The sequence below is a fragment of the Nomia melanderi genome, chromosome 1 (assembly GCF_051020985.1).
Source record: "Nomia melanderi isolate GNS246 chromosome 1, iyNomMela1, whole genome shotgun sequence".
NCBI lineage: Eukaryota > Metazoa > Arthropoda > Insecta > Hymenoptera > Halictidae > Nomia > Nomia melanderi.
The window spans coordinates 21,022,109-21,042,840 of NC_134999.1; the positions used below are offsets into that span (position 1 = coordinate 21,022,109).

General features: G+C 39.1%; 1 protein-coding gene across 21 annotated transcripts; it reads right to left on the reverse strand.

Moving 5' to 3' along the window:
• Positions 1 to 280: 280 nt before the first annotated feature.
• On the reverse strand, positions 281 to 20,548 carry Trpm (transient receptor potential cation channel, subfamily M). Of its 21 annotated transcripts, none has more exons than XR_012999478.1 (24): positions 19,508 to 20,492; positions 19,197 to 19,365; positions 18,955 to 19,117; positions 18,323 to 18,424; positions 18,102 to 18,184; positions 17,588 to 17,644; positions 16,566 to 16,752; positions 16,291 to 16,504; positions 16,071 to 16,230; positions 15,848 to 15,984; positions 15,612 to 15,768; positions 15,372 to 15,534; positions 14,994 to 15,302; positions 14,375 to 14,921; positions 14,077 to 14,288; positions 13,846 to 14,013; positions 13,015 to 13,074; positions 12,871 to 12,918; positions 11,586 to 11,801; positions 11,156 to 11,504; positions 10,930 to 11,075; positions 10,272 to 10,862; positions 6,711 to 10,000; positions 281 to 5,213 (listed from the first exon to the last, which is right to left on the reverse strand). XR_012999478.1 is itself a non-coding variant. In XM_076371052.1 (24 exons), exons 5-24 carry the CDS (start codon positions 18,383 to 18,385, stop codon positions 8,693 to 8,695), a joined length of 5,175 nt encoding a protein of 1,724 aa, XP_076227167.1. In that variant the 5' UTR covers positions 18,386 to 18,424; positions 18,955 to 19,117; positions 19,197 to 19,365; positions 19,508 to 19,735; positions 20,502 to 20,548; the 3' UTR covers positions 281 to 8,692. The 21 variants fall into 21 exon arrangements, 17 of the variants coding, with proteins under 17 accessions (XP_076227167.1, XP_076227210.1, XP_076227179.1 ...); XR_012999477.1 differs by having other exon boundaries at positions 6,134 to 10,000; XR_012999475.1 differs by having other exon boundaries at positions 5,359 to 10,000.
• Positions 20,549 to 20,732: the final 184 nt, after the last annotated feature.

Below are 20,732 nucleotides of genomic sequence, written 5' to 3' on the forward strand. Positions count from 1 at the left end.
ATTGGTCCAAATACTATAAACCGTATAGGTTGATCGTGTTTGCAGTGGACTGAGTACTGCAGAATTGAATGAACCCTTCATTTTCCTACAAAAAAAATATATGCATGTTTGAGATCAAGCAATGGGGATCAATGAACAATCTACGCAAATAGCTGAAATGGTTTGAAAAGTTTGTAAACACTGAATATTTAATCAATGTTAGTTGACCATCAAACGTTAGTCGTTTGAAATTGTATGAAGCAGATATTCTGCAAAGAGAAGTTAACGCTGAAACGAGTACTTTTCGAGATCAATTATTTCGATATATTTCGATCAATTCACATTTGAATCGGACTACAGCGATTTGTTTCGTTCATTACAATTGTTTGCTTCCTTAAATTCTGTTGAAACGCAATTTAGGATTCGAATAACAGCAATACATTTTGCGAGTACAAGCAACTTAGCTTAATAGATACGCATCGTTGGATCGATCAGACTCGAAAACCGTTTGCAATACATTCAGGTATACATGTACGTATGTATAATAAGCGTGCTGTGATGTGTAAAAAGACGGAATTGATTAAATCCACTTAGGAGATAAAAATACTACAAAGTTGCTTTATAAAATGTAATTGACAATATATACGAACTATCCAATTAGAATATTTCCCCGTAAGCAATGAAATCACGTCAGCTGGATGATTGCAAGGATCTTAATACAATATAATAATCAAACGTAATCTTCTTGCCGCGTGGACAAATAATTACTGCAATGATAAATCGTCATTTCATTTTCGTACGCTGGTAACGTATAACCTATTATCGTTAATTCGCGTAAATGTTACAGGCGTTCAAATAAAAACGGAACAAGTATAGAAGTATCTCGTTAAAATGGAAGAGCTTTCATGAAAATTCTTGCAACCATTGAAGAGTTCCAACTATGCAACGTAACACCGACGTAACGAATAATCGGAATTTTGGCAATTATTGTGTCGTGGGTTAACATCATCGATCGGTGTCGGTGGAAAACGAGTGTATTTACAATAGAGACGGTATTTACACGTCGAGAGGGATTCAGCATTTTCACGTACATATACTCGTGATTTTAATCCTTGTCCGATCAACGATCATTGCCTCAGAGACCCTACGAAATCATTCGTACAATACTTTGTGTATTTTTACGCGCGACCAACACTTAGCGTACCAAACCCGAATTTCATTATTGTCTGATTATTGTTTTCCTTTGTTCATCGTATTCTGGATTTTTAGATGTTCGGCAATCTCAGCTTCTACAAGGATTAAAAGCACATTTGAATAATTCGGTGCTTTGGTGCGACACAGTAGAAAACGTTCAAGGACGTACTCGGAAGTTTCGTTCTTCTACTTAGAGCGGAAGAAAAAAGTATTCATCAACAACTGTCCCATGGTATTGGTAAAAATATTATTTTTAACCCTTTGCACTTCAAGAGTTTTCTACCAAAAATACCCAACACTTTTCGATGGAATATAATTAATATTTCTTGAAACTGGCTTCACGAAAAATCGTATATAAATTGAAGAGGCTGTTTTATTTTAATATTTCACATATTAATGAACATCACACGAAACTTAACATTAAATATTGTACTCCATAATTTTTCTGTGCCAGATCGAGTGGCGACTGAGAGGAGCCTATGGAGTGCAAAGGGTTAATTATAATAATATTATAATTAATATATATTATAATTTTTATTATATATATAAATATATATATATAAGAAGAGAATACTGAAGAGATTGAAAGTCATTAGTCATTTAGAAATAATCGGGTTAAACGAAACTTTTCTGGAATAGTCTGGTAAAAACGTTTCACCTAACAACCTATAGCTTCATGGTTTACCACAGAAGTTCGCGTATGCATACTTTTCTCCTCGCTGCATAGAAATTCTACTTGTGTTTCAGAGATCTTCTTGAAGGCTGGTAATGACGCGGAGGAACATTGTTAAACAACGTCGACTTAACTAAATTTCCATTGCATCGGACTCTCGTTACCGAATCTGATTCGTTTCATTTTTGTATCTTGCCATTTAGGTTCGTTACATGTAAATTACTCCTCACGCAAACCTCGGAGCTACCGGAGGAATGAAATCGCGACGAAACTTATGGTACATGCGACAAGGTATCGTGTAACGGGAAGGCATTGCATTTCTTACAATCCGTTTCTGACTTTCACCAATGATACTACTCTTTAGGATGGAAATGAAATCCTCGCAGAACAGTCTTTGGTATGCAACTTTCAACCCTTTGCACTGCAGAAGTTTTTCTACTGGAAATATTCAATCTTCTGATGAGATGTAGATAATATTTTTTGAGATTGACGAGAAGTTGCACCGAGGAAGGAAACTATTTTCTTGCGATATTCCATAATTGATACGTTATACAAAGTTTAATTAACACTTAGACGACCGCTTAAAAAATATTATAACTACCTCTTCCATTATATTCAATTGAACTCATTCAATGAATTCAGTTAGAAATTTTGTAAAAACAAGAACCGTATTTGATGAACTGCAAATAATCCCAGTTCAAGACTCACTAAACAACAAAAGAACCACCTCGGTTGGCCAAGTGTTAAACATCAAACTTTACAGTGTCGCTGTGTCTAATCATTTAGAGTGCAAAGGGTTAACGCCTTTCAATCGCCATTTGATTTGACCGAACAAAATGATCAAATTTTATATAATGTATCGACACATGGAACATCGATATAAACTAGTTCTGTCACTTAATTTATACAAGGTATTTCTCTATGTTAGTTGTAAAACATACCATCGACATTTAATCAGAAAATAATGAATATTTATTGAGAAAAATATTCTCGAGTGCAAAGGGTTGATTCTGCGTCGGAACCGATGTCAGCGGCTGGAGAAGTTTCTTTCGTTGTAAACGGTGGAAGGAAAATGCGTCACCTTTCCAAGCAGCGTGTGCCATTTCCGAGAATCACGAAACACATACCAGGTTCTTTATACAACGGAAATTAGGTAACTTAAGTTTCTTGTGACCGGTTAACACGTTAAGTGCCCAGCCCGACTTGCTTGTCGTTCCGTTCAGGCCCAGACGCGGCTGTCGCCACTGACGGACGAGCCGAAATATCGGCTTGAGGAGCGGAGTTTTCTCAATGCTATAATAATAATTCCCGAATATCAGGTTCAAAGGTGGCAAAGAATTTAACACAAAAAGTTAGCACCTTGTGCAATGAATGTAAAAGCAAACCACACCTCTCTTTACCCTGTTTTAATAAACTACATTAACTTTCTTTAAATATTATATTCTTTTTTTTCAAGCCTTGAGTGAACAAAAACCGATGTCGCCTAAGGAAAATATTTAGTCTCACATCAGTGCGTAAGGACCGACACGCGCGGTCGTGTAACATGAACCTAAAGGGACCGGCGTGGCGTTTAACGTGTTAAGTAGAAACGTTCGCTGCATGGTTCGCACATTATGCACGTGCCTGTATTATGCTTGAAAATGTTGAGCAAGTTTCGTGTTTGTACCATTCGATGCGGTTACAGGTACAAAATCTAAGGACAGTTCAGCGACAGTAGCGGCGGAATCGATGTCGACGAGGCGCTCTCTAGCCGCGGAGTACTCGTCGCGGCCTGCCAACGAGATAACAAGTGATCAAAGCTAGCGCGAAACGTTATTCGAACTCTCTAAGTAATAGTCGACTCATGGAGCGATTACAATCTACACGACGACCTTTACGAATATTATTCCGATTCGTTGTTTCAAATCATCCCGCACGAATGTTTCGGTGCGCAGCGAACCAACTTACCCGAGTTACTCTTCTAATGCGAATGTTTCGACTCGAATGCCGGTTACATCGGATTCAGGGGCATTCGAGAGATCGGATCGAGTAATTTTCTTCGGCAACCGATTCGATCGAAATCGTTCACGTCTTAACACATTGAGCGCCGGCGATTTAAGAGACATTTAACACGTTAAGCGTTTTCCCATAGAGTTTGTCTTTTGTAGCAAAGAAAAGTAGGAATACTTATGAATTGTTTGGCGTTGCAACGTTTGCGTTACACTATTATCAACTTAGTTGCTTTATTAAACATTTTTATTTCACATCGGTTGTCTTGTATGTTACGATTGTTTTTTAGTCATTCAGAAGCGTCAGCGGTTGACATGGCGCTTAACGTGTTAAAGCCTGAGGCTTCGTTCGCTTTTATCTGATCGATGAGTAGCCAAAAAAAATATTCAGAACATACATTTTCGTAAAATAGTACATTTTAATTATTCGTCAAACCCAGAAATGGAAATCCAGAAACCCGCATTATTGCAGGGCCGGCGCTCAATGTGTTAAAAGTGTACTCGAATGATTCTCACCGCAAAACGCAACGGGCCGACCGTGAACAGCGATCATTCGCGCACGCTCGTTATTCGCCGGTTTTGCAGTGACAACGTGAAGAAGCATCATCTCCTTTCGAACAGTCTTAAATGCGTCTACTGCTTTCTCGCCTTAAGATTTAAGAGTTAAGATTTAAGCTACCCCCTATACACACAATTTTATACAATTAGGCATTCGTTTGGGCTTCATTGTTCGTTTACACGTTAAAGATAACTCGAAGACCAAACCGTTAACTACCTCTATATATACTTGCAACGATGCGACCATCGTCTACGCAAATTTCATCAATTAACAGTTCAATTAGAGAACCATCTACCGCTCGGTTTATCTTTAACGTTAGACGAACAATGTACACTGTTGATCATTAGACTGCGAACGTTATGTAAATACAGACAGTTCGAAGAATTTCAATCAAAGGAAACAAGTCGCACTCGTCAACGTCACGAAACGTTCGACCGTATTTCGACCGTGAGAACCAAGGATATGTATCCGCATGAAATTCGCAGTCTAAGTGATTCGCCTCGATCCGCCTTCGGACGTGTATATCAAACGTTCGTTCTGCTTCCGAATCACGTATGCATCGTAGATCCTACCACGGATTTGGCGTTGTTCTCTGGAACGTATCCGCGTGATATGGTTCGCTTTTTATATGGTCCGTAGAATTCCGTGTTCGACGCAGTAAGTAGTGCGTGGATAAGGCCCTAAATATACAGGGTGTAAAAAGAAACGTATTTGTCGTGATTCCGAAGACTCGAGATCCGAATTCCCGTTCGTCGTTCCAACGTGCACCGTTCCACGGACGCAATGTCGATGAGGAACTATCGTTTCCCTTCGTCGTAAACTGTAAGAGCGAGAGATCGTTAACATATCCGTCGAGTCGTTGCGCTTCTGTCGTCCGAGTTTCGTCGGTGAATTTCAAGAGGACAAATATATTTATTTACACTCTGCATGTGAAAAGTTTAGTAAAAACGTTCGGCAGTACTGACACAATAGACGCGTGCGAATCGCTCGTCGATGATCGGTATACTCGTTCGTATCGCCCGTTCAACTTAAAATTCCTCGGACGTCCGCGCCGAGCTCGTTCTAGGCTAACTGTAAGTCTGAACTCGTCTATTCGCCTGCTAGTTTCTTTGTACAACAGGCGTTCGCGTTTTGAAACGGCAACGGATCGACACGCTCGTGCCTTTGCGAATCAGTCGTTGTTCGAATGGAAATCCGTCGTGATTCTAAGTTGAACGGGGCCAATACAGGGTGTCCAACCAAATGTTCTCGCGTCAAACGCTTCGTTCGCTGGAGTTCCAATCGAATTTCGTCTGGACCGTTTCGCGTGACTCCTAATCGTTCTGAATGGCTTTGAACACAGGTGGTTGAACTTGCCATGTACTTCACGGTGTTAACCCTTTGCGGACGAGGGTTCTTAAACATACGGAACCTTCAACGTATGAAGCTAAATGATCGATTCAACACGTTCACGCCGTGTAATTTCGTAATTATCTTAAATTCTCAAAATTGATCGAAATATTGAAATGATCAATAAGTGAACTAATTCTCAACTATATGGCAATGTTTTCTAATTACCAAACCATTCGACGAGCCAAGTATTTCATGCTACACGTCTAACGAGCCATCAGTGGTAATTGTCTAATGTGATATCTTACTGTGAGCCACCGGTGGTACACGGCGTGAACGTGTTAATGGAAGAAAGGAAGCTACGTTCTGATTTGCTCGCGAGGTAGTCTTCTAAATACGATTTCGTCTTACCAAAACGCCGACGTCCGTCCGTAAAGGGTTAAAGAGTTATATTTCTATAAGGAACAGGTCAACAGCTTCTCATCAGCGAATGGAAGCCTGCAATACGTTGCCGTTGACGTAGCCATCAAATATTTTAGACTGAATCGTGTTCGAATATTCCACGTGCAGGGAATACTTCAGACTTAAGGTGTTCGAGGCGGAACACCCTGTATACGGTTGCGGTTTGACTCAAGATTTCTACTCCAATTAGATTCGTGTCTCGCGTAATCTACGGTTGCACGAACGATTCTTAACCAGTTAACTGTGTTCGACGAGTATACACGTCATCGTAAAGCTTGATACTAATTCTTTCAGCGATGAATTCTTTATTTTCTCACGTAAACGTAACTCTTCTTTGTTTCGCTTTGACCTTTCATTAACCCTCTATGGGCCGAATTTTTGTTCACAATTATAACAGAATCTATGCAGTACAAAATTAATAAATACCCATGTATGACCAAAAATTAACAATGTATTCAATACTTTCAATAATTTCATCGAACGAATACATTTTGTAACTTCCAAGTTATAACGACGTTAAACTTACGCCTGAGTGTATGAAAGTTTAAGTTAACTGATTACTTAATTTTATTCACTACTCTGAGCGCAGAATGAAATAAATCAACAAGATGCCAATGCACTGATATGTCATTTCAAAGTTACATGAGCCTGCACGCGCCATTTTATTTCATTGCGCGCAGAACGATAGGTTTTCCCAACTAAATTCCACAGTTAACTGGTTAAAAACGCGCAAGTTGCTCGAGAAATTTCGCGCGTATATATAAAATGAATTCCGCACGGTGAACTTCACACCTACGACACTTCGGCGAACTTCATTCGTAGTCTAATGGAATGACCCCGTGAACCTACCGGAGGACGGCTTTTACATTTCCGTGGAGTCGGCGGAACGAATCGGCGAAGCTTGCTGTTCAATTCGAATCGAAGCGTGTGTCATGTGTGAATGCAGAGATCTAAGCTATTCGCACGTGTCTAAATGAGAATTTAAGCTGCGAGTATACAGGGTGTCCCCGTATACACGTATCGTCTGTTCTTCGGAGTCGCCTGGCTCTGTCTCGTGTCTTTCGTTTAATCCTGAACAGACGACACACGCATGTCGCGCATGTATCGTTCCGTAACGCGTACGGCCACGAAATTATTTACACTAAGACTCTGTGATCTTGTTACGAGATCAAAACGATCTCTCGTGATATCTACAGATTCGCTAAAATAAAAATTGCACCTAAAGCCAGTACGCTTTGCTGTACGTTCTCCTTTCGTTGGACAATTCAGACGAATCTGTGTCTGTAAAAAATCATAGTTCACGTTTACTCTATCCAGTAAAGTGATAAATACAGATTAAAAATGCTTTGAGACTTCTTTCCGCGGATTCTATGATCGCTTGTGGTTAGTGGATTAAATAGCAATTAACTACAAGTAACGCATTCACGCCGATTGTATAAGAATCTGGAAGTTTCATTCAGGACTGATCAAACTGAACGAACCAAGGATGTGTAAATAGCTTTCTAGTCATCTTCGATTAATTTGTGCTACTCGTTTATGATCGCAAACGACGCTTTCTACGTACTGGCTGTTCGTTGCATTATGTACAGAAGTACCGCGTAGCTGCAGAGTTGACGTATGCAGAAATTAGCACGCAATACCGCGGTGTACATACGCAAAAAAGATAATTGTTTTATCGCAGACTTTACACAGCTAAAGATTGAAAAAGTACAATACAGCCTAATGAGCGTACATAGAGAATGGTATTACATAATATTAGCTCAATTTCTTCGAGTATTCGAAAGCGTATCGTAGGAATTAAATACATGTATAATTGTCTAGAGCGTTATACAATAAATAATCAATAAAATTGTATATACGATGTGCGTAAAAGACAAATTGAACAATAGTTTGTACAAGTCATCGGTATTCTGTAAAATTGATAAAAACATCGAATCGTTTTATACATACAAATGCAGTATTCAAATGGGGAAATAAATTGCAATATACAACATCTGAATACCCGAGTTAATTGTAACATTATCAAGTACAATGATCGTCGAATCGTGTATATACATATTTCTGTGAGTTGTATACATACATATATATATATATATACACAACGTGCCGAGTAAAGTAAAATAATTCGGGCTAGTCGCGCTCGAGCGAAGAATCTGTATCTAGAAAAAATTCCAGCTAAACGTTGTCGAGTAACGATCTTTAAAATCTAAGCCTAACACTATATTCAAGAATAAATGAGCGGTGAAAAATGTAGACTATCTTTGTTTAAATACGTTTGTATAGTAAAACACGTAGTATCTTCAGCTATGCGCATTTCGATCCGTTCACTTATTCAACGTACAAAGTACTAGCTCGTTCGAAGCCTCGTTTAAAACGGGATTAAATCTAATTAGAACTTGTACGGTTGCACGATACTAGATATAATTCCAAACAGATTCGCGCCGTGTCGCAATCGAGATCGGACACCCGATTCGAAAATTACCGACTAGCGAGAAGCGCGCCGACAATTTAGCACATAGTCTCCGAAGCTGGAGCAGGTACGGTACTCAGGTTTTTGTCGTTCGGATCGGAACTCTCGGAGTCGCGAATCGGCGGTCGTGAAAGCGTCTGTTCGATCTCCCTGGTGACACTGATGGTGGGCGGTGGCCTCCGGGACGACTCCTCGTCGATGGCTGACGCTCTGCGAAGCTGATGCCTGTGCTCGTTTGATATGAAAAACGGCCCGCCGCTCGCCTCGTCCGAGGTGTGCAAGGCTTCGTCGTCGTCTCCTATGTACCTCCTCTGTATCAGATCTTCCATTTGCTGGTAGTCGCACTCCTCGGCGTCGCGTAGGTGTTCGTTCTCGATTTGCCAGGCCATCTCTGCGTTCGACATTTCCGAGTGGTGCCTCACTCTGGACGGCGGCGGAGAAATGGGCGGTGTTCTAGGTGGACTGAGAAGGCCGCAGTAACTTTCCAGTTCATCCGTGATGCTCGTGTACTCTGCACGCATGGCCAGAAGGATCGACCTCTGCGTGCTGGTCGAGGACACCGAGGGAATCACCGCGACGCGCGGCTCCGCCCAAGTGACGCCTCTGGCGACTCCGGAGGGGAAGATCATGACGTCGTCCGACTCGGAACGCGTCCTACTGTTCTGTCTCGTCGGACGTTCCACGGAGTCCTGCCTAGCCGGCTCCGAGGCCGGAGCTTCGCTGCTCGCTTCTCTGCTCGGCTCCTTGCTGGTCGCATCTCTGCTCGTGTCCCTGCTGAGTTCTCTGCTGGTCTGCCTGCTGGGATCCGTGCTCGGCTCTCGGCTGCTGGGCTCTCTGCTGAGCTCCCTGCTTTGGTCTCTGCTCTGCTCCCCGCTGGCCTCCCTGCTATCGGACTGCGACTCTTTCTTCAACGCCTCCCCTGCTCCGTCCGCTTTGCTCACCTCGGTCTCCTGGCTGGTCGTTGTTTTCAGATCATCTTGAGCAGTGTTTCCGTCTCCGCTGACGGAGGAATCGTTTCTACTGAGATTCTCGCGGGAAGCAACGATGTCCGAGTGCTTCAGCAACTCGTCGTCCATCGGCTGGCCGATGTTCAGGAAAGTCCCGTCGGTCAGCGAGCGAACCAGCCTCTTACGCTTCGCCGCTATGGTGGGCAGCTGCGTATGGGAATCCGTTTCCGAGAGGACCTCCGACCGCTCCGACACTCTGCGCTGGCGACCTTCCGTGTCGAAGCTGGACATCGTTTCAATGGTGGGCATGTGCGTTGCCATGAACCGGTGGATCACTCCGAGATGGGCCAGAGTCTGCTCGTTCAGCTCCTCCAGCTTGCGGATTCGAAATTCTACTGTCTGCGAGACAAAGAAGACGTTTAACCTCTTAGGCATGTTGTTCTCTACGCGAGTACATTGGAATGAAGTTTTTCATGATTAAATTATAATTTTTCTGAAAGATACGATACACATAATTTGCCTTTAACAATTTACTTTAATAATTAGTGATACAATTGGGTATGATCTATGATATATTGGTAGCGACGGAGCCACTATAGTGGCGCGTCGTGCCTAAGAGGTTAATGGAACGTACGAGAGTTAGGAGTGTTCTGTTCGTTTCGTTTGTTACCTGGAGCGAAGCGTTCTGGGTGTGCTCCTTTTTGTCGATGTCCTCTATCTTCTGATGCATGTTCTCCACTCTTTCCGTCGTTATCTTGACGCGCTCCTCCGTGGACATCTGCAGCTTCAACTCTTGCTCGCGGAAGTATCCCTCGACGCAGTCCTCTTCGAAATCGTATAGGCGCTGCATGTCGTCGGCTTCTAGGAACAACTTAAGTCCGTTGTCGTACGTTTCACCCGTACTCGCTTTCCCTTGAGTCACATATCGCAGCACATATTTCACCAGCAGATATATGTGACAAACTACAATGAGCGGAGGAGGTAAAACAGGTTTCTGCTCGTACTCCATGACAACGGTAAAACGTTGGAACTTCCAAACCTGGTGCGCCACCGCGTTTACCTCGTTGAAAATATTATTAAAGACCGCGATCAGTAGATTGATCATCAGTATGTTCGCGATTAAAAGATAAATGGACATTACAGCAGGCGTGATCCAGCGGCCTGGAAGACACGGTATCATTCCCGGCTCGTCCCCGCAGTCTGGATCAATGTTGTCCGCGTACACTTCTCCGTACAACATAAAATACGGCTCCATAAATATCTGTGGGATAAACCGTGTGATTCTCTCGCAAATATTATTACTTAACGTTGATCATAGAAATACATACGTCTCGAATGATCTTTAATTTCGGCTCAGCGTTGGGGTTCAGAATAGCCTGCCGTGTCACTCCAAAACTCATCAGTACAACCAACAACAACACCACGAAGTAGATCATGTTCTTTACCATTTTTCCCATCATGGTAACCAAAGGACCTGTAACAAGCAGTTCGGATTTATTCACCTGATACGCGTTACATGAATGATAACGTAAATAGGAAGAGATATTAACATACCGAAATACTTGTTTACACCAAGGATGTTAAGTATCCGTAAGTACCAATAAATGCAGTCGACACAGTAGATGACGCGACCGACATCCAGAGTGGAATGTCTCAAACGCAAGGCCAGGCCAATTTGGAAAAAAATGATGGCAGCTGCGTCGCAAGGGTTCCACATGTTCCACGCCCACACGCTGAATTTATGGGAAAGAGTGGCTGGCTCCGACGTAGCGATTTCGCGAACCTTCTCGCAGCCCAGCGTGCAAATATACGCAATTGCATAAATCTCTGCCAGCGAGGGATGGTACTCCATGTGTATGAGGATGCAGTATGAAAAGAGAAGCAGGAAAATGATGTATGCTATCTGTAACAAGAGAAATATGGATTGCTTACTTATCTTATAATTGAATCTAATTAGAATATCAAGTGATGCAAGGTAACTCACAGCATTTGCCCAAAACTTTGTGATGGGAGCTGTATAAAATTCATACAACTTCTTCCTTAGCCGCAATGGTCTGCTATTCTTGATGTCATAATAGTCAGAATGGATGCCATAAGCACGATGAATCCCGACATCGTCATTGTCGGTCAGTACCTTCCCATTTTCTTGTACAATCGTTTCCTTCACTACTGTTGTGGTGTGTTCGTTGCTGATCAAAGCCTACACGAAGAATCGAGGTTTTCAGTAAAACATAGAGCAACCTTATGCCAGCTGCAGAGGACATGTACAACATAGACAGTAGGAGAATCTTAAATATTAAAGAAGTATTAATAATTCTCATTGCTAACTCTTGGTCATACTTAGAAACTATTTACGATTAAGGGCATTGCCAACAAATCAATTACAGGGAACAGTCTGTTACAGTAATACAGAATATGCAACGAGCAAACAATGAAATGAAACTATTTTCGCAGTATTCCAAAACACTGTGGAAATAGAAATGCAACAGGGATGTATGGAACGTACAATGTTCGCATAAACGTGTAACTATTGTTTCATGTGAATACAATGTAAATACTTGATTTAGAATGTAAGACAAATCAATGATCAGTCTAATCAACCAACTAATTAGCTATTCGAGTAGAAAGCTGTTTTCCAGAATGTAATTTTTCAAGGGTTACTATTGTACGTAGGATGGCAGCAAGAAACATAAAGTAGGTGACAATAAAAACAAAAAGCGACGAATAAGGTGCAATTCGCATTAAGAATAATGGCCGCATAGAATGTAAATTATTAGTGCATTTTAGTACGCAATCTGATGAGGACGATAAGGATTAAACAGGACAGACGTAATTTCGAATGGTGTTTCATTCCATTTCCCTTTTCCTTTATCAATAACTTTTTGAAATTCAACTCTTGAAAGAGTAAGGGTGGTTTAAGTTTTAAACAAGATTCCGAAGAGTTATACTTCAATTGTGATAGAAAACATTGGTACGCTATGGCAACACACATACAACATAGTAATTAGTAATACCGACAATGAAATATTTGACCAAGCTCAATAACAGATAACGAGGGAGTAGCATAAATTTAAATGTTAATTGGATTGTAGACATCAACTTGGAGGTATACTACCGGTATTTGATATTTAATATCTAATATTATTATATTATGTAATATTAATATATGACATATAATGGTGGTGTTTTATCGACATTAAACGGTTTCGAGATATTTATAATACAGCACGTAATGCGATTACGATAGTAGCGTTAAGTATCATCCTCACCGGTACGGATTCCGATACTGAATAAACAGAAGTTTTCCTTGACGATAACTAATAACAAAAGAGAGATAGTTGAAAAGTGCACTGGAAAGTGTGAACTTATTGGTCATAGAGAGTCATTGTGTTTCAGGCCATTATAGATTATACCTTAGCGCCTTGTTGGCTACTGGATTTGTTGCGTACGCTCAGGCTCCTGCGCTGACGTTTCTAAAAAACAATTCATACGCATACCCACATAGTCTATGAATCACAAAACACATTTCAATACCTCTAACACTGAATAATACATTATACCATTAAACACTGACTGACCAATAAGCATGTAACATTCTTTCTTAACGATTCATTGAAGTATACACAGTCGAACAATAGGAAATAATAAAATTATATTGTATATTCAATAAAATACAAGTGACACACCTTTCACGTACATACAGAAAACGAAAATAAAAGAACCGAATGAAACATTGTACTACAGTACAAGACTGACTGACATATTACAGACTTTACTTGGATCTTCAAAAAAAAATGTAATATCATGAATAGAACCTACATGTGTATACGTTTTCATGTAATTCATCACACTACAGTTCAAAACCAGCAACCATATAGAATATTTCTAGCAAATCAAATGTTATATCCCAACCGACTTCCATTGATAATTAAAAGAACAAATACTTTCCATTTCACGTTGTAATTTGCAGTAAATTCAAAAGATGTTACCAAAAATAATAAAGCAATGGCTGTCAGTATGTTTCTAAAATAAATTAATAATTGCAGCATGAAATGAGTAATGAATTATCATAAAAGCAATGACAGGTTGCATTAATTAATACTGATTATTATAGCATTCTATACAGAGTGTTACAACAATTTCTTCACAAATTCAGAACTCTGAACGCATATTTGTTTATTCGAACTAAAAGTATCTTTAGAATTATTTAATATTCTTTTACTTAATTAGTTAAGAGTTACTACCTCAACGTCTGGACCGGTTGGCACACCGTGCTCGGAATCACTGTCCTCTTTTTCATCCTCGAGAGCAATCAGATGCTCTTCTTGGGTCTGTGGCATCAGCTGTAACTCTTCTCGACTTTTAAACTCCAAACGAGTAATATATAAGGGACAAACAAGACCGAGAACAACCTATATTCAAAATAAACCAATTAGTTCAAGGGTGGAAAAAACTGTAACGAATATGTCTATTACCTTAAGATTCGTATTTTTCCTTGTGCGAAGGCCACCCATCCACAAATCAGCTAAAATAATTTGACTGCACGGGTGCGCCAAAAGTGGCCGATGATTGGCTGTAACTGCTAAAGAGAGACACGTCTGACCAGACCAGTTTTGCAGTTCGGAAGTTAATAGCTGCTGCGTTTGATCGTCATCCTGACGGTAACAATAGTCCAGCAATTCCAACGCTGTAGACGAGAAGTTGTGTTTTATACGTAGTTACTTCTATCCTATATCCTACTACCATATAAAATTCTAGTAGGTAGATCGTTACCAATATTTTCAAACTCCTTTCCACAACTGCGTAACTCGTCGTAGATTTCTGTTTCAAGATCGTCCTCGGCTGCTTCGTGCGCCATGGCTTTATACAATTTCAGGGCTACAAGCGCTTTCGCCAATGCCTCCTCTCCGTGCTGCCACATCAATAACGCCATTTGTTGTCGTTTCGTTAAAACGGCCCAGGTGAGCAGTTCATTGAAAGGGTAGGCGAACAGAGTAGTGTCACGATTCGCGGGTACAGTCTCTGCGAGAAGACTTATCGTTGAACTCTCCTGCTTGCTACTTGAACCTGAATAATAACGGGTGGCACTACCCCACGCACAACTGTTCCGATGCATATGTTGCTGATGAGCTCCTGATCTCTTCATCACTGTGGTATAGATCTCTCGGAATTTTCTGCGAGTATACTGGGAGCGATACGCTCCACCCATCAATTTATTAATTACCAAGCCAATGTCGTGCAGAGTGTACATGTAACCGCGTGGAATATTTGGCCTGACGTCGCGCAAAATATAACCCAAAGTGTTTGCAGGGCCTTCTTTCTAAATGAGACAATTTTTCTGGATAACTTGTTGCCCTACGCGAACCTCAAGAGCAATCTAATAAAGACTTACGGTATTGTATAATTCTTCCAGACGAGGTATCGACAAAAATTTCCGCATAGAGACGCCATTCTCTAGTAGAAGCTTAACAAAATCAATTCTATCGTGCTGCAGAGCTTGCATCATTGCTTGTTCTAGTGCACCTGGCGGCCATTTTTGCCCGTAAACAAATATTTCGCTTCGCGCTATATCTACCCTATTCCAAATTAAAGATAAAGACAATTGTTCAGCAGGAGATAACTGTTTAGATTTAAACAAGGCTGTCAAAATTGTTTGGTCCAGCTCTTGCGGTCGATCCTGTGTTATCCTGAACACTGTTATCTACAAGTAGTTCATGTATTAAATGAGGATGAGGGTGTCAAGGTTAAACAGTTAATAATATGAGCTTACCAAGTGCTTTTTACGCGTGCACTGCAGTAGTTCAGAATACAGTTGACACGCCTGGTCAGAAGAAACTTTAAAAGTGCGCTCGATTGTACCCAAAACTTGTTTTCTCATGCTCTCCAATAGACCCTCACTTTCGCCACCTTCTCCGTCACCTTCGGACGCATACCTGAACGTTTGTTTCTTCATTTACATTTTGTTCATTGAGAGTATACACGTACAGTTAATTAGCATGCTAGATAATACTTGTGCATAAAAGCGATGAGATCAGCCGCACGTCCTGAGCCATCGCAAATTACAACTGGAACCGGTGGATCGTCCGTCACATATTCTAAAACTGAACGTATCGTGTTTGTTCCTCCTTCGATGACTAATGCCACGACAGGAATGCTGCTATGCGTGTCTGTAACAACGGGTTTCTACTTGCTTCTTTGTATATGCACCAACAGTGATAAGTAGACTGTAGAGCTTTATACACTTACATGGTTGCAGTTTCAGATTGGAAATATACTTTTCTAATTTTCTACGCAACACAATTTCTGCACCATACCGGTCGCCAGTACCGTTATCCACCAATAAAAAATATGCATGTCGATTGTTTAGAACCGCATACTTGGACCTAAAGAATTTGTAACGGAAATGAAAGAAACATTGCAGAACGTTCCGAAACTAATTGAACAGTATTCATTGATAATCTATTCTTACCATGGAGATGAAAGACAATCGTATGGCACTTCACCTCCTCGGCTCACAAGTTCATGGCTTTTATCTAAAATTCCCCATGGTGCTATACCTATGCTCACAACACGTCCTTGCCTTTGGGATTTTTCTAGAAGCAACGCATCACCGACTTGCCTCGTGACACCTGTTAAATTTTGATTGAAATTACAAATTGGTCTTGATGTTTAAACAACAAGCGAATAACCTGTGTTAGTTCCTCCAGTGAATATCCATGCACCCGTTGTCTTTGCAGCTTTCAGCAAGCCTTTCCGTAAGACCTTCTTTAAGCTAGCCTGAAGTTCAAAGTTAGAACGACCACCGTGCACAGTGATAAGTAACTTAGGTAATCCCAAGTTCCATTCTCTACATAGCAGCTGTACTATTGGCTCTGGTCTTGTATCATGAGCTAATCTAACATACTACAAGATTCAGTTAGTAGTGTATTCTGACACTGAAATACAATCAATGTGTATTATTTACCTGTGCCTTTGTTGGATGTGGCCCACCTTGAAACTCAATTGTACCATACGCATCGGTTGGAAGCGACCGCGTATTCTTGCTTGGAGACCATTGTTCCCGATCTTTTTCTTTGGTATTACTAGCGGTATAACTTTTAATATCTGCTCCAGTTCCACAGTGATGAGTATAAGAATGACCACAGCAACACCTGTAATAGTTAATCAATTACTGTTTTTATCGTAGACTAGAACAAGTGCATGTGGGCGCAAATGAATGCAAACTGTTTCCTTTAACGCTAAAGCTGAGCTCTTAATACACCATGAAAGCATAGAGACCTAATAATTAAAATATAACATTATCCACATGCAATTGCACCTCATCATTGCTGATCTTGTTATATCAGATTACTTATAACTGTACAGTATCTATTTTATATCTTCTCATTGAATAGGGAGATCATCGAATACACTAAAGCTCGGAGAAACAACATTAACTGATATGCAGGCAGAAATTTAAGTATATAACAATTATAATTACATTGATAAAGATGGTTTGATCGTTGCTATTGAAGCATGATACTGTTTCTGTCCATGATAGTGTTTCTTTGTGTATATAAGGATCAATGTAAATACATTGAATGATCAAAAGAATGATGAGTATGGATCTTTGTAGGGAAAAATGAACGTTTTGTGCAAAGCTTTCGATAAAATATAATGTAAAACAATGTTTTTCTAAGCAAACCTGTATAAACGAAGCATATAAAAATCTATATAATTTTTTTGGTGTCTATAGGACCTTGGATTTTAGTAACATCTTTCGTACGTCCGCTATTAACTGGGAACACTATACATATAAAAATCGTGTGTAATATTTCAGTACTTATTTAGCTATTGAATCAACTGAAAATGCATACTATACTCTTTCATAAATATGATATATTTGCAGAAGCAATATTCAATATTGTCATTAAGAGTATTTATCTTCAAAAAAAAAAAAAAAATATTGAGTAGTTAATCGCGGCAGAACGCACAATGAACTCTCACCTGGACGTGGTGATCACATCATATTCTGCATTCTTATCTCCCTGTACTTGCAAAAACCTATAAATGGAACGAAAGAAAGAAAAGTAAATGAAAAGGAAATGAACACAAGAAAATGTGTGAATGATGACCTGAAACAATGTATAAATAAACATGTAATAATGTGTATCATTGTTGTAAAGAAATAAAATCAGTATAACGAAATGTATATATGGTAGTGTTGAAATAAACTGGGCAGTTCCGTAATTCTTGTAATTAAATGTCTTATATTGCCTCTGCAAAAATATTGTCCTTTCCAAGAGAAAGGAGAATGTATTATTTGCCTAACAAATGAATAAATAAACAAATACAAATGTTGAACAACACAATGATGTTATTTTGAGTAGAATAAAATGAATGGCAATTAAAATAAATCATTGTATTTAAAAAATACCCTTACAAACTTTACTGTTTATAGTTTATCTATAGACAGAACTCAAATGTTGATAGTAAACAAGTAAATAAATGATGACTGTACCTGTGCTCATCTTTAGCACTTGGAATAAATTTCGAGCATTCCCTTTTTTGAAAAGTTGCTTCTATCCAACTACGTTCAGTTGCCTGTAACAAGATTGAACACATACATTGTAAAACATTACTGATATTTTCAGCTGCAATTATGTATTACCATAAAAAATTATTGTATGCAATAGTTTATTTTGAATATAATGAATCTGATGAAAATGAAACATGGTATACCTTTGCCTTTTTTCTCTTCATTCTAGGAGTACTGGCTCCACAGATAATACTTCCGATTGCCATCTCTAAATGTATTCACCTTAACATTAACCAATATACTAACTAAAAGCAAAAGTATTAAACAAAACAAAATAGAAATCAATAAAAAAATATAATAAAATATCACTTACACATAAGAGGTAAATAACACAAATTCTTTAAAAATACTGAGAACTAAATAGATATAACATATGTTTTTACAAAACAGTAACATATCATAATTTTAATATTAAAGTTATAAACTAAACATAAATTACTTCAAACAAAATCCATTCTTAACAGAACAAAACTTTAAACGTAAAAGGTCTGACAAAAACTTGTATGTAACAGAGATAAGATAAATGATTCAGATAAGGAAAATACACTTTACTAGTCTCCATTCATTTCTATAATCCATTGATAGTTATATTTTTATGTGCCAATAAAAATCCATTCATTCAGTTTAATGTACACTGTCAAAATTAATATAATCCGAAGAAATGTCTTTCACAAACTAACTCGCATCCTCTGTATTTTAAAATAAAAAGGCAACAAGTACAGAATTTAAATATGTCTACAGAAAATCGTGGGTTTTAAATATTCATTGTACTTACCCCTCTGCAGCTTTTACTTTTGTCTATCATATCTACGTAAAACTGCATGAATAATATCAATATGCGCTTTGTGCCCAATCGAATAAATAATCAGTATTCCAAACTAGTTTCTAGCAAACACTACCATTAAATTCATACGCTGGTAGAAATACATTAAACTTATCTGAAAAAGATTAACAGGAGTTTTACATGTAAATACAAAAGAAGCATAGCTGATTTACATCACTTCCTTGAACCCTTACCTAGCCATTGAAAAATTCTGTAGGCTTTATTATATTAAATAATATTCAAATTCGAACTTTCGATAACTAAAAACTCAATTATTACACAATGTTGGAGGAAATACCGCGATCATGACGTTTCGAAAATCGGCGGGAAAGTTGATGATCTGTCATGTGCTCGTGAGTTAACCTGGAAAAGTAATGTCATCAACATTCAATGAAAAACATTAAATGCACACGTCCTAACTAAAGACTGATGGACGAATAAGGAAACTAAAATATTCAAACGATTCGGAATGGAAACGAGACAGCAACGCGTTTATTATACGTACCTTGTAAAATACGCGACTTCAGATATTTAAGTAAACGTAATCGTCGCGCGTGAAATAGCATGCACGCAGGAAAAACCACGCTCGTGTACGTTCGTAATAAATTATCCAAGAACTTTTACAATCCATAAAATGTTTGGTTGCGTCGTGCAATTAACGTTACAGGATATTTACACACGATGTTCACATTTTTACGTCGCTGTACGTCGCGTCGTTTAATCGGGACTAAGTCTACGAACATGGAACAGTTTCGACGAAACTGGGTAAAAAAACATGTGCAGAACCGCCTCGCGACAAGAATTCGTTCCATTATCCGCGTATCATCCCTTGGAAATATCGAGCTTGCTCCCCTGCATCGTTACCGACAAACTAGGCCAAGAACAAGGTTAACTTCGGCATTGACTCGAATTCTCGAATATATCGGCACAGTAGTGTCAACTGCAATGTTCGACTCGTGAATTCGGGAAGCTCAAAATTCCCATGGAAATAAAAACTATTTTACTATTTAATTTCCCTGTTTCAGTATCATATCAATATATTTTCCTTTCGCATTTTTTTAATAAATTCGTTTTTTCTTCACGTGTTCCTTACGCGATGAACTACATTCTCGAGGATTTCTTCTGCTGAAACGGTGCGCGAGTATTGCGTCTTTGAACGTGTACAAATAATATTATTGTATAAATTTCTTTAAACTGAATCATTCAATCTTTAATAACAGGAAGAAAATTTATTAAAATCACTTTAGTAATTTTCCACGTTGAGTTATATAAAAAAGGAAATATATCATTTACGGGGGGCCATTGTAAAAATTATCGTACTAATTGTGTAACACGTTCAGTGTTTACCATTGCGTTTATCACTGAATCGTAATAGGATTGTCCAAAGAAAATCTGAAATTACTTAAAATTTCCGAAGAATATTCTAGATTCCTAAAGTAAATAAGTTTCTTCTAATTGGTTTTATTAGACTGTACCCTGTAACGTATTAATTGACCTACCTGTTCGTATATGCACAATCTATTACACTTACAGCTTTTTTTTATCACGAACCCGGAAGTTAAATATACGGCGCAAATTTCAAATCAGAAGATACACGTTGTTTGCTGTTATTACAAATTCTCTGCGTTTTTGTATTATTTATAATATATACATTCGATTGTACGTATTTAAGCATTTTTAATCGTTCATTTCCTCGAAACACGAGGAAAGTGAAGCTTACAACTAAGTTC

Bases quoted from the DNA above. Each gene is read 5' to 3' on its own strand.
- Trpm (XM_076371052.1), bottom strand. From the start codon at position 18,385: ATGGCAATCGGAAGTATTATCTGTGGAGCCAGTACTCCTAGAATGAAG. The intron at 13,075-13,845 runs GTAGTAACTCTT...ATTGTTTTTTAG, and splicing joins CAACCGGTCCAGACGTTGAG to AAACGTCAGCGCAGGAGCCT. The intron at 11,076-11,155 runs GTATGTTAATAT...TGCTTGTTACAG, and splicing joins TGGTGTAAACAAGTATTTCG to GTCCTTTGGTTACCATGATG.